This window comes from Lissotriton vulgaris, chromosome 3_1, assembly GCF_964263255.1.
Source record: "Lissotriton vulgaris chromosome 3_1, aLisVul1.2, whole genome shotgun sequence".
Classification (NCBI taxonomy): Eukaryota; Metazoa; Chordata; class Amphibia; order Caudata; family Salamandridae; genus Lissotriton; species Lissotriton vulgaris.
This window is the reverse complement of record NC_141689.1, coordinates 1,781,199,984-1,781,212,424: the sequence shown is the minus strand read 5'-3', so window position 1 is coordinate 1,781,212,424 and position 12,441 is coordinate 1,781,199,984. Positions and strand designations below refer to the sequence as shown.

General features: G+C 45.1%; 1 protein-coding gene across 2 annotated transcripts in view; it reads right to left on the bottom strand.

The window, feature by feature from the left end:
* The window catches only part of ANXA5 (annexin A5), an 846,782-nt gene that overhangs the window by 152,624 nt on the left and 681,717 nt on the right, over window positions 1–12,441 (bottom strand). For both annotated transcript variants that reach the window (XM_086962217.1, XM_086962218.1), the window contains exon 10: window positions 4,051–4,146. In XM_086962217.1, the coding sequence (XP_086818343.1) occupies window positions 4,051–4,146 (96 nt within the window). The remainder of the gene's footprint in view (window positions 1–4,050; window positions 4,147–12,441) is intronic.

Below are 12,441 nucleotides of genomic sequence, written 5' to 3'. Positions count from 1 at the left end.
CCTATATGTTAGGTCAATGATGTTTTTCAAACACATTAGAATCGATTTCCCTTTTCCAGCTGCAATGCTAAAACCTAGGACTGCAAATATGACAAGTCAAAACGAAACCTAAGAGCCGTGCGCGTGAGCTTCTACCGTAGACAGCTCACGTCGCGCGGCTCTTAGGTTTCGGTTTCCAAGACGCATGGCAGAGTCGCGCTCGCACACATTCACAGCAAACAGCGAGCAGCAAAAGCGCGCTCACGAGGCCAAATCCGAGAGGAAAATGCGTGCGTCAGACTCGTGTCCACATATTTAGTATACTAAAGTATACAAGAGGTGTCTTCGCTACGCTCGACCTAAAAAAAGGACCCTAAACAGGTCCGTAGCAAATACTGGATCCGCATTGCACGCGGAAAAAGAAAAAACTGACATAGGGATGCCGGGTGGGGCTTACGTGACCTCGCTGACATCACGTAGGCGGACGACGCCTGGGCGGAGTCGCATGAAGACGCCCCGCCCCCGGCGCCCAGGAATTCTGTGGCAAAAAGTTCTGGATCCAGTCTCACACCTGGGGATAATTCTACGTGAAACAATCTGCGGCTAGTAGTCTCTATCGGACATTTGAACATACACAAATGCTGTCTGTTTTGCAAATCCGCAGCTACTGCTGCAAAGTGCTACCGAATTGATGTGTAAGCTAGCTCACATTGCTGTAGGCGCAGAAGGTAACAAACCATGTTCTGAACAGTAGCATCTAGAGGTAGAATTTTGTTGTCTACCAACTCTACATCTGGGGGGTGGGCGGTGCGGCGCGCGGGCTGCTTAAAAAACAAAAAACAAAATTTACCTTGCTGTTGGGTCCCATTCCTTCTCTCCTACTGCCTGTGTCTGACTCCAGGACGGAACAGGAACAAGGCAGCCAGCCTCCCACCTCATAGCCAATCACAACGCTCCAATGGAGAATTGATTGGTCCGAGTTCCGTGACACGCCAATACAGCCAGGGGCTGTATTGGTTGGCATGCTCTCCATGTAGGCTGTAGCATGGTGAACAGGAGAGTGTGAATAAATGGTTTGGGCGGCCCGAGAGAGCCGACATAACAGACACTGCACACAGGAGTGTTCTTCCACTCCTTCCCTGCAGCTCTTGACGGCCCTCTCACGCACTTCTGCAGTGGGAGAATAAAACAACATTCCGTTATCATAAACTTTTTCCTTTCTTTGCTGCTCTTGGCAGTGGGGTGATGCTCCTCAGCCTTAGCGGAGGAACCATTACTTTAATTGGTTCTATGGCTCCCTTTTCTAAGAGATTGCACCTCTTGTTTGAGTAACTGTAGGTAGTAGGTAAACGCAACGTGGAATGTTTGGTGGATTGGTGGTGAGCTCCAGGTAATAACCATGTTGGATAAGTTCAAGCACCCACTGGTCTGTTAAAGATTGCCAAATGGGGAGAAACTGTTGAAGTCTTCCCCCAACAGGTGTTAAGTTATCGGGGGTAAGGGAGGGGGAGGCGGGGGCAAGTCACTATTTGTTATGGGAATTGGAATTACACGGTTTGGCACCTTTACCCCATACCTTTGGAATGGTTTCCTCTATATCCTCCTCTATAGAAACCTCTTAAGGGAAAGGATTGATTGTTGCCTTTTTAAGAGGAAGCATTTGGGACTGAGGATGCTGTTTTGGACTCTGCTCTATAAAGCGGCGAAAGGAGCCACACTATTGGATGAGCACTGGTGCGCTCCCATGGATTTTGCCACTTTGGTGTCCTTAGTTTCCTCAAAGGACTGCTTGACTACAGGACCAAACAGGTGCTCCTTGTCAAAGGGGGTGCTTAAAATGGACTGTTGAACTTTAGTCTTAAACCTGAGATCCTGCATCTAAAGCACATCTGATTGAGGAGTTAGAGATGTGTTTCCATTCTTCAATTAACTGCTGTGCCTTAGTTTTGTGTTAATCTGGGAGATATTAGAGCAGTTGCTCCATCTCATCGCAGGGTGGCCTATCACATCTTCTTTGTAGCCCATGTGGGTTTGCGATGTGCCAGTGGTTAGCGGTTTGAACAGCTACTCGTTTTCCTGAGGAATCGATCAGTTTAGATTGCTTGTCTGCGGGAGGTACATCCCCAGAGGTTTGTGAATTAGCTCTTTTGCGAACATTGGACACTACAAGGGAGTCGAGGTAACTGTCCTTTGAAAAATAAAGGATCTGATGGTGATAGTTTATATTTTTTTAACTACTCTAAGATAAACACTAGTTTGGACAGGGTCTTTAAAAAAGGTATTATCTACATGCCTCATCATGCCTTTAAGTATAGGGAGTGCTTGACTTGACCGGTGTCTGAACTCTAGTGTTTCAAATAAAAAGTCCTCTTCCAATGTCTCTTTATGAAATCCTACCCAGTGATACTCTGCTAGTGGTTAGCCATATTATCGTCTGGTGGTGATGGCTTTGCAGGGTATATGACTTGATCATTATCTACTGGAGGGTCAATGGTTTCATCATTCCAAGGGTCTACAGGCAAATGAGAATCATATCCATGATCCCTATCTGGATCTGTATGTGGAGATCCTGGAGGTGTTCTATGTAAGGGATCTTCAATTATTAACTGCGGGTTGTGGGGGCAGGAGGAACAGGGCTGGTAGCGGGGTCCTCCTTTAGAGGAATTTTATTGGCAGTGTCCTCTGAAGGAGGTTTGTGTTTTAGCAGTAATATGTCCATTATTCGAATTATTATAATACTTCTTTTGCTTAGTATCCAATTTGGCCTTAAGAATGTCTAAAATTGGTTCCGGATGCTCCGAGACACGGTCTTTAGATTTCGGCGTCGAAATGGATTTTTCTTTGGTATTAGAAGGATTCGGTTCCAAACCGTGTTTTTGTTTTTGAGCAAAGGGTTTCGGCTCCGAAGCATGGTTTTGTTCGGAGCGGAGTGGTTCAGCTTTGAACCAGATTTTCCCTTGGATCCTAATGGTTTCGGACCCAAAGGTTACTTCAGTTGACTCCAAGCCAGAAGGCTTGACTGTTTGTTTCGGTGCTGAGCCGAGGCGTCTGAAACACCGTCTCGTGCCGTAGCCTTATGTGTTTTGGTAGAGGATTTAGGGGGGCAAGGGGTCTTTGGTACTCACAGCCCTTATTCTGCAGCAGACGCTGCGATAGCCTCTTGCCCCCTAAGATATTGGAGTGTGTTAGATGTTTTGACGTTGCATCTCCCGTGGTCTACCTGGATGATCGCGTAGTCTCTTCTTGGACCAAAACTATTTACAAGCGTCGCAGTCTTCCTCCTTGTGCTCCGGAGAGAGGCACAAGTTACAAACTTGATGTAGGTCAGTGCAAGGGTATTTGGTGTGGCACCGAGGACAGGACTGGAATGCAGTCAGTTCCATGAGCAGAAGGCTGGAGGAATGGGCTAGGCCAGGTGCCCCCCCCACGAGGTTTTTGATCGAAAATGGAGAATTTGTCAAATGATTCGATACGCAGACAACAAGGAAACACGCACGGAAACAATACTGCAGAGGGTAGATAGAGTATATTGCACACGAGGGGAATCCGAAGAACAATTTCGAACCGGAGCGCTGCAATACACGTCCGAACTTTAAGGCGGAAAAAAACTAACAATGGAGTTGATGCCCATGCGCACTATCACCGAAAGGAGGAGTCACCTTACCTCGTGACTGGAAAGACTTCTTCGAAGAAAGACAACTTCCAAACATCCGGACCTAACACTAGATGGGAATAGCATGCAAACCATGTGCATCTACAGCACACATGCCTCAAACAATGTTTTGCAAAACTCTTGACCTTTGATGACCAGAGCAAAAGGCTGCAAGAAGTACTTACAAATCCTGGGGCATAATAATGTACTTAAGTGTAAGCAAAACAGATGTTGCTAATTTAAATTGCAGCGGCCAACCCTCAGCGGATCATGAAGCACTAACCAAAGAGGACCACCAGAGCAGCAATTCCAGTGACTGCAAAAGAATTAGTATTATCAGAAGAGCTACGCTTTCAACAGAAACGTGAGACACGGTCTTCCCTTCCAAACTTTTTTAAAAACTCTTTGGCACATCTTACCAACGGCAAGCAGCAGCTTCTCAAAATCTCCACCGGTCTCACTCTTAATGCTTTCTTCAATTTGATATCCAGATATTGTCATGTATTTATCAAACACTGAAAATAATAAAATATAAATCAAGTTATATCAGAGGCTCAATCTATCGCACTCACAAAATAAACAAGCATTGGAAATGCATTAGGTCTCGCATTTGTTTGAGTTAGAGCTATTTGGTATTGTAAATGGCAATGTTTTTTTCCCTATGTGTTATGGAGTGTATGTATGAAGTGATATTAGGAAGGTTGTATTGCATTAGTTAGTTGTGGTATTTATTATGTGGTGTGGATTTTTGTTGTAGAACTATGTGGCATGGTGTACTGTGGAATTTTATGGATAGTAATTAAATGGTATTAAGTGGACTGGAATTATGTAGAGTGAGATTGTGTGCTGTGGAGTTTAGTGTGTGGAATGAATGTATTGTACAGTGGCATGGTGTAGATTTGAATTATGTGATGTGCTGTTAAATTTTGTGGCATGATGTGGAAATCTGTGGAGTGTTATGAAATTGTGCTGTGTACTTGAAATAGGTTTGCTGTGGAATTATGTTGCGGGTATTGGAAATGTGTGGCCTGGAACTGTGCTACGTTTATCACCATCGATGCTAGTGTTATTTTCCTCCTGTGCTGATCTTTGATAATTCCCATTGTTCATGACGAGCTCAGCTCGTCATGAGTGTATGGAGGTGTACATCATGACGAGCTGAGCTCGTCATGAGCGTCGAAGGAGTTAGTGAAATGATGCTAATTGGAATTCTGTGTCATGGCGTGGAGAGCATTTATGTGGATTGCTGGTATGTGGCAGTGAGCATTTATGTGGGTTGGATTTAAGTTGTTTTGAGTGGAGTGTAACTATGCGGTGACGAGTGGTATTAAGTGAGTGTAATTAGGTTGTGTGGTGTAGAATTGGGTGGCACTGAATTGGATGGTGTGTGGAATTAAGAGGGGTGAATTGTAGCGGAGTGGAAATATGTGGCATGGTGTAGGGCAGTATTATATTGTGTTGGATTGTTTGCCATGTTGCAAATTTGATTATATTTTGTGCGATGCCAATAGGTCTCGTTATTGTGAGACTTTAGCTACTGACTTTGTAAATGACTGCATTTTACCCATGTGTTATGGAGTGGAATGTGTGTGGAGTGGAATTCTGTAGGTTAGGTTGGAATTGTTAGATGTGGATTTGCATAGCATGGAAATGTGTGGTGTGTAGTGGAATTATGTGTTCAGCAATTATGTGGCTTTGAATGTACTTAACTATGTGGGATAGTGGGTTGAAAACACTAAGTGCTGGGGCAGTATTAGTGGAATGGCAAACCCTGCTTGGCATGCAACTTACTGCCACTGTAAAAGGTGAAAACTATGGGGCTTTTTAGTAAAAGTAAACGTTTCCATGCTACCGTCTTGGGGCTATGGCAGTGACACGGGAAGTCCTGCTTAAAGTACAGCTCACTGCCACTGTAAATACGAAAAATATGGTTGCTTTTAAAACTGGACAAGCTTTAAATTTGTGTCTGCACACAGACTTTACATAAGGACGGCTGCATAATTTGTAATCAGTAGTTGCACACAATTTATCTCTTAATGCAAACAATACATTTCTTGACACCGCTATTTGTTGACATTTATGAATGACAAACTGTCACAAGGCATAATGTGCATTGTTTAAGGCAAACAATCTGACTACAAATGGACTAACGCTTTGAAATTGCATTTGCGCCCGACTAGATTTGTCGGTTATCTCCAACCACAAAACAAACTCAAGCACTCATCAAAAATACATTCACATCATTAGCTTGTTGTGTTTTGGTGAAGGTTCTGAAAGGACTGCCATTTGTCCTCAAGGCCTCCCTGGTTGACACAGGCACTCAAATTAATTCCAAATATGCCATTATTCTTAATGACCTTAAAATTACATTTATGCCCTGCTTTTTAGGAAAATATACAGATTTTAATATTGTATGCAACAACAATTTCATATTGAAAAGTAAAGTGAATAAACCGCATTAGACAAATCAGTTTTAAATTAAAACATTTCTTTTCTGGGCAGAGGTGGAAGAGTTCAAAGTAGAAAACGTACATTAAAGTGCCAGCGTCACTTTAACATATGGCCATTTTGGAAGATTCAGTGTTTAGGGCCCATTTCCTGTGGAGAGGGTTATAGCACATGATAAGACCTCTGCAGACTAAAGAAGCCGGCCAGCCTGCTTTCTTTCCACATTGTCACTTTGATGTGCACAACACATGATTGAGATTCCAACTTTGGTGTCAAGTACTGTTCGTGGTTCACTTCCTTTTACAACTGGAGGCATTTGTAATGAGCGTATCTTCCAGTTCTTCTGTATATTTTCAATTTGCAAGCTTGTAGGAAGCTGGCTCTGTGTATACTATACCAAAGTGAGGTATAGTGTGCACAGAGTCCAGTGGAACCCCAAAGGTAGGCAGAGGTAAAGTTAGATAGCACCTCACTATTTGTGGTTGTGTGGTCGAACAGTAAGGCAGTATCAAAGGACAGTGTTAAGCATTTGTTGTACACAGTCAGCAAATTAATTCACACACTCAAAGACTGAACTTCAGACCAATTGTCTTTGTATAAAAATGTTCTTTATTTTATTTCCTAGAACCAAGCAAGCCTGGCAAAGGTAAGCAATAAGTGCTTTGCAGTAAAGGCACAGATTGTAACAGTTTGCATTGCAATTGTAAATGTACTTTGATTTGACTTACACATTTGTTTCAGAGAAATGCAATGCTTTGTAAATATAGTACATAGACTTGAATGGGATTTTCATTCAAACACCAGGTAAGATACTTTTGGATTACTTTTTTTTTTACACAGTGCAGTATACCCGGATACTACACTGGGACATTTCCTGTAACCAAGTAAGTAAAAGCGTTTTGGTTTAATGGTGCAATTTTAAGGAATTTCTTTAGCTTTTCAAACTCGACACTTAAAAACTTTTCCCAAAAACCAGTCAATGTTATCCTATGGAGGAAAGAAATATGCTACTTACCAGTATGCATTTGTTCTTTGGATGTAGGGCTGCTTACATTCATATCTTGATTTAGAGATCTAGATTTAGAGGCAACATACTCCTGAAGCAGAAGCCGGGAGCACGCTCTATTTGAAAAATTGCATTTAAACCTTAGACTGTGTTTTTATCTTGGTACACTTCCCCTGAGCACTCTCCCCCCCATTACCGACTTCATAAATCCCGCGCAGCCGATCTTAACGCTGCAGCGGGTTGGAGATTCTTTGCCGCCATTGCGCTTGAAGCCCACAGGCCACGCCAGTGAGGCCACGCCCTTCCCATCACATAAAACATGTGCCTCCCCAGGACACGTGCAGCCAGCGCGCCGAAGGAGCGCCAAAGGCAAGCCCGTCTGCACCAGTCAGGGGCCAGGGGCCACCCCCCTTGGTCCCCCTATTAAGACTCAATATAGCACCACCGCCCTCCTCAAACTTAAACCCCCCACAGAGGCTTACTGCCTTCGTCGCCACCACCCCCTGGACCTTCCCATCTCCTGCCAACACTGACACTAGGCTCAACCTCACCCGGCACAAACCGGAACAGCAAAGCTTCACCCTACTCCTCCTAAACTGCAGATCCCTGCCTAAGCATAGCGCAGAAATCTCCCTGTTAATTGACGAGCGAAATCCTGACGCCGTCTTACTAACCGAGACCTGGTTAACCCCAGAATGCGATCCAGACATAATCCAAGCACTCCCCCTTGGCTACCAGATCGCTCGCAGGGACCGCACTCGGGGAAAAGGAGGAGGTCTTGCAGTCATATACAAATCCGTATATCAGTGTCCCTGTACGCCGGACCCCATCCCAGATTGTGAAAGCATGTCTTTCAGCCTTAAATTCACCCCAAACGACAGCCTAACAGGGAAACTCCTGTATCGCCCACCAGGCCCTCTGAACCGCTTTCACTCCTAACTTCCTTAGCAAGCGGCCGAATCTGCCATGTCCTCTTCCAACTTCACGGTACTTGGCGATTTTAACATGCACCTTGACAACTGCATTGACGGCACTGCTAATGAGCTAGTCTCTAGCCTAGCCGCTATCCAACTGGAGCAACTTATCAGGTCCCCATCTCACAATAAAGGTCATCTGCTCGACCCTGTTTTCAGCAACTGTGTCAACCTCTCGGTTGGTACCATCACACACCTCCCCTGGACTGATCACTTTCTTATTCCCCTCACTTGGTCCACCTACAAAGTCACTCTCCATACCCCCACCCCACGAAAAATGAGAAACTGGTCAAAACTCCATCTAGAGCAGTGGGAGAACTTACTGACTGCCAAGAAACCCTTGCTCTCCCAGGACCCCCTACTTGATAGCGGGGAAAGAACTAGTTACTTACCTGTACACTATGGTTCTCCAGTATTATCTTTCATAGATTCACATGCTTGTATCTTCCCCGTCGTCATGGTGGGAGTCTCCCGGTAAATAATAATCATAGCAGTAGAAGAAAAAACTGCCTGAAACCATAGAGTAGAGAAACCAGAGGGTAACCTCTCCTCCTCATTATGTGGCCCAAACTACAGCCAATCAGCAACCAGCCCCAGCCTACACCATTCCCAGCAGAGCCACCATACCTCAGATTTCCTACCGCCCAAGAGTGAGCTATACAGGAAAACCAGAGATAAAAGGTGGTCTACCTAAAGGAAACGGGGAGGCGGGCGGGCGCATGTGAATCTATGAAAGATAATACTGGAGAACCATAGTGTACAGGTAAGTAACTAGTTCTTTCTCCAGTATTCAATCTTTCATAGATTCACATGCTTGTATCAGATTAGATAGCAGTTCCTGTAGTTAGAGCGTTTCTAGGCTAGACCCCTTTCCTATCTCAGGGCTGTGTGCCATACATTGCTTCTATTAAAATGAACTTTTCACAATACCAAGGCATGATCAATTAAACATTGTCATTATAATAATTTGTGTAAAGAGAAAAGCATATTATACAGTAAAAAGAAATTTGCAGAATACAAATCATAAACATGTACCTTATTTAAAGAGATGTCGCAGGACTGCCTGTCCCACTGCTGCGTCTGCTGTCCATTCCGTGTCCAGACAGTAATGCTTGGTGAATGTATGAGCAGTCGACCAGGTTGCTGCTCTACATATGTCTGGAAGGGGTACTCCTGCTAGTAATGCAGAAGACGTCGCCATTTTCCGTGTATCATGGGCACGGACTTTCCTGTCGAGAGGTCTTCCTGCTTTCTCATGACAGAAGCAAATAGCGGAAGCAATCCATCTGGATATGGAGGAACGTGAAAGGGCCAGCCCTTTTCTGACCCCTGAGTAAGCAACAAACAGTTGGTTTGATTTGCGAAAGCTTGTCTTTTCAATGTAAAATTTTAGGCATCTGCCGATATCCAAAGTATGCAGAGCTTTTTCAGCCGCCGTGGATGGGTTCTTAAAATATGTAGGAAGGATGACAGGTTCATTCAGATGAAAATAAGAGGGTATTTTAGGCACAAATTTAGGGTTGGTTCTTAGCATCACCTTATCCGGCTTGAATTGAATGAAGGGATCCAAAGTAGAAAAAGCTTGTATCTCGCTCACTCTTCTGGCTGACGTGAGCGCCAACAGCAAAGCCACCTTCCATGACAAGAATTGTAATTCTGATTTGTGTATGGGCTCGAAGGGAGCTTTCATCAGCTGCGACAATACTGTGTTAAGCTGCCATGAAGGTGGAGGATGCTTGACAGGAGGAAACTTCCTGAACAGCCCTTTCAAGAATTCCTTGATTAGCCTGTTAGACCACAAGGAAGGGCATCCCGGTGATCTTCTATACCTGGAAATTGCAGCTAGATGGACTTTTATAGATGAGTGCGCCAGTCCTGATCTGGCTAAATGCAGTAAATACGGAAGGATTTGCTCAGCCGAGGACGTTAAGGGATGCAGTGCATTAGTCACGCACCAACTACAGAATCGCTTCCATTTTGCCACATATGTCCTGTTGGTAGACATAGCCACGGAACTTAGCAGTATTTCACGACATTCTGGGGTGATATCTAGGGACCGGAATTCGTGCTCAAAAGGTTCCAAGCAGACAATCTTAGCGAGGTCAGTTGCGGATGAAGTACTTGGCCTCTGTTCATGGAAATCAGATCTCTGGTTATCGGGAGCTGTATTCTCGGTTCTACCGACAACTGCAGAAGCTCCGTATACCAAAACTGCCTCGGCCATGCCGGGGCTATCAGTATTATCTGGCAAGGTTCTGCTCTCATTTTCCTTAGTAGTCTGGGAATTAAGGGAAAAGGAGGGAAGGCATAGGCAAACATCCCTGTCCATCTGAGGTGAAGAGCGTTCCCCCTCGAATCCTGTTGAGGGAACCTGCTGGCATAATGACTGCATTTTTTGTTGCTCTGAGTCGCAAACAGGTCCAGACCTGGTTTGCCCCACACCTTGAAAATCCGATTCAGCTGGATCTGGTTGATTTCCCACTCGTGGCAAATGTCGGATGACCTGCTTAACCGATCCGCTTTTGTGTTGTCCACTCCCGGAACATGTTCTACTTGCAGCGTTATTTTCTGACACAATAGCCATCTCCAGATTCTTTGTGCCAGAATCGACAAGGGTTTTGATCTCGTTCCACCCTGTTTGCGCAGGTAAAACATTGTTGTAGTGCTGTCTGTCCGCACTAAAACCGATGAACCTTGGATCCTGGGAAGGAAAGCCTGGAGGCCCAGGAAGACTGCTTCCAATTCCAAGAGGTTGATGTGACGTTTCGCCTCTTGAGGAGACCAAAGGCCTTGAATTTCCAGGTCTTGCAGATGAGCCCCCCAACCTCGCAATGAAGCGTCTGACGTCATGACGTAGCTTGGTGATTGTGGTTCGAATGTGAGGCCCTTTGTTAGGTTGCTCCTGATACCCCACCATGACATTGCCCGCTTGATCTGACTTGTTATGACCAGCTTTTCGTCGAAGGAACCCCGGGCTTGGACCCATTGCTTGTCCAGGGCTTCCTGCAACGGTCTCATTTGTAAACGGCAGTTGAGGATCAGCGGAATGCAAGAGGACATCATTCCCAGTAATGATTTGAATATCCTGATGGAAGTGAACTTTTTTGCTGCTAGGGATGCAGTCAGATTCAAGATTATCGTTATCCTTTCCTCTGAAGGGTAAGCCTTCAATTCTTGTGTCTTCAAGATTGCTCCTAAGAACTGTAGAACACAAGTCGGGACAAAGGATGACTTTTCTTTGTTTATCCGAAGACCTAGTCCTTGGAAGAGATCCATGCACTTTTGTAGAGATCTTCGCGTTGCTTGGAACGATGGTCCTTTTACCAACCAGTCGTCCAAGTATGGGAACACCTGTAGACCTTGCTGTCTTAAGTGCGCCGCTATAGGGGCCATGCATTTTGTGAAAACTCTGGGGGCGGATTTCAGTCCGAAAGGTAAAACTCTGAACTGGTAATGGCGCCCCGCCACCATGAATCGAAGATATTTTTTGTGCTTTTTGTGTATCGGAATGTGGAAGTATGCTTCCAGCAGGTCTAGAGAGACCATGTAGTCTCCTTTGCAAAGCAGTAGCAGAATTTCCTGCAAGGATAGCATACGGAAAGAAATCTTTTTTATGTATGTGTTCAGATCTCTGAGGTCCAGCACCTGTCTCCATTTTGATGACTGCTTTTTCCTTATAAGGAAGAAGTGCGAATAAAAACCTGTTCCCCGCTGGTTTGGTGGTACTTCCTCTATCGCTCCTTTCAGAATGAGTGATAAGACCTCTGCTTTGAGAGCCGTTAGGTGTTGATGAACTCTGCAGAGGGGTGGACGATTTGGAGGTTTTTGCGAGAATTCCAGGGTGTGACCCTGTGTAATAATGTCCAATACCCATCTGTCCGATGTTATGGACTGCCAATACGGGAGAAACTGAGAGAGGTAGTGGAACGGGTTGATCTGAAGCGGCAATGGAGGCGCCTGCGGAACATCACTGTCTGCACCCAGAGTCCTGCTTTCCTCTGGCTGCGGACTTTCTCCTTCCTTGCTGCTGAAAGGAAGTGTTTGAGGACCGATATTGCTGGTTGGAGGAGTACTGACGGTAGCCCTGCTGGTTATAAGGTTGGTACCGATTAGATTGATAAGAGGAACGTTGTTGTTGAAAGTGTCCTCTGGATCCTCGACCGCGAAAGGACTGATAACGGCCTTGTTGCAATGATCCCAAGGATCTAGCAGTGTCGGTATCTGCTTTTATCCCCTGTAACGCCTCATCAATCTGTTTTCCAAAGAGGCTTTCTCCATCGAATGGCATATCCAATATCTTAGACTGGACTTCCGTCCGAAAAGACGTAGCCTTGAGCCATCCCTGCCTCCGCAGGGTTACCGCCCCGGCCATTTGACGAAAA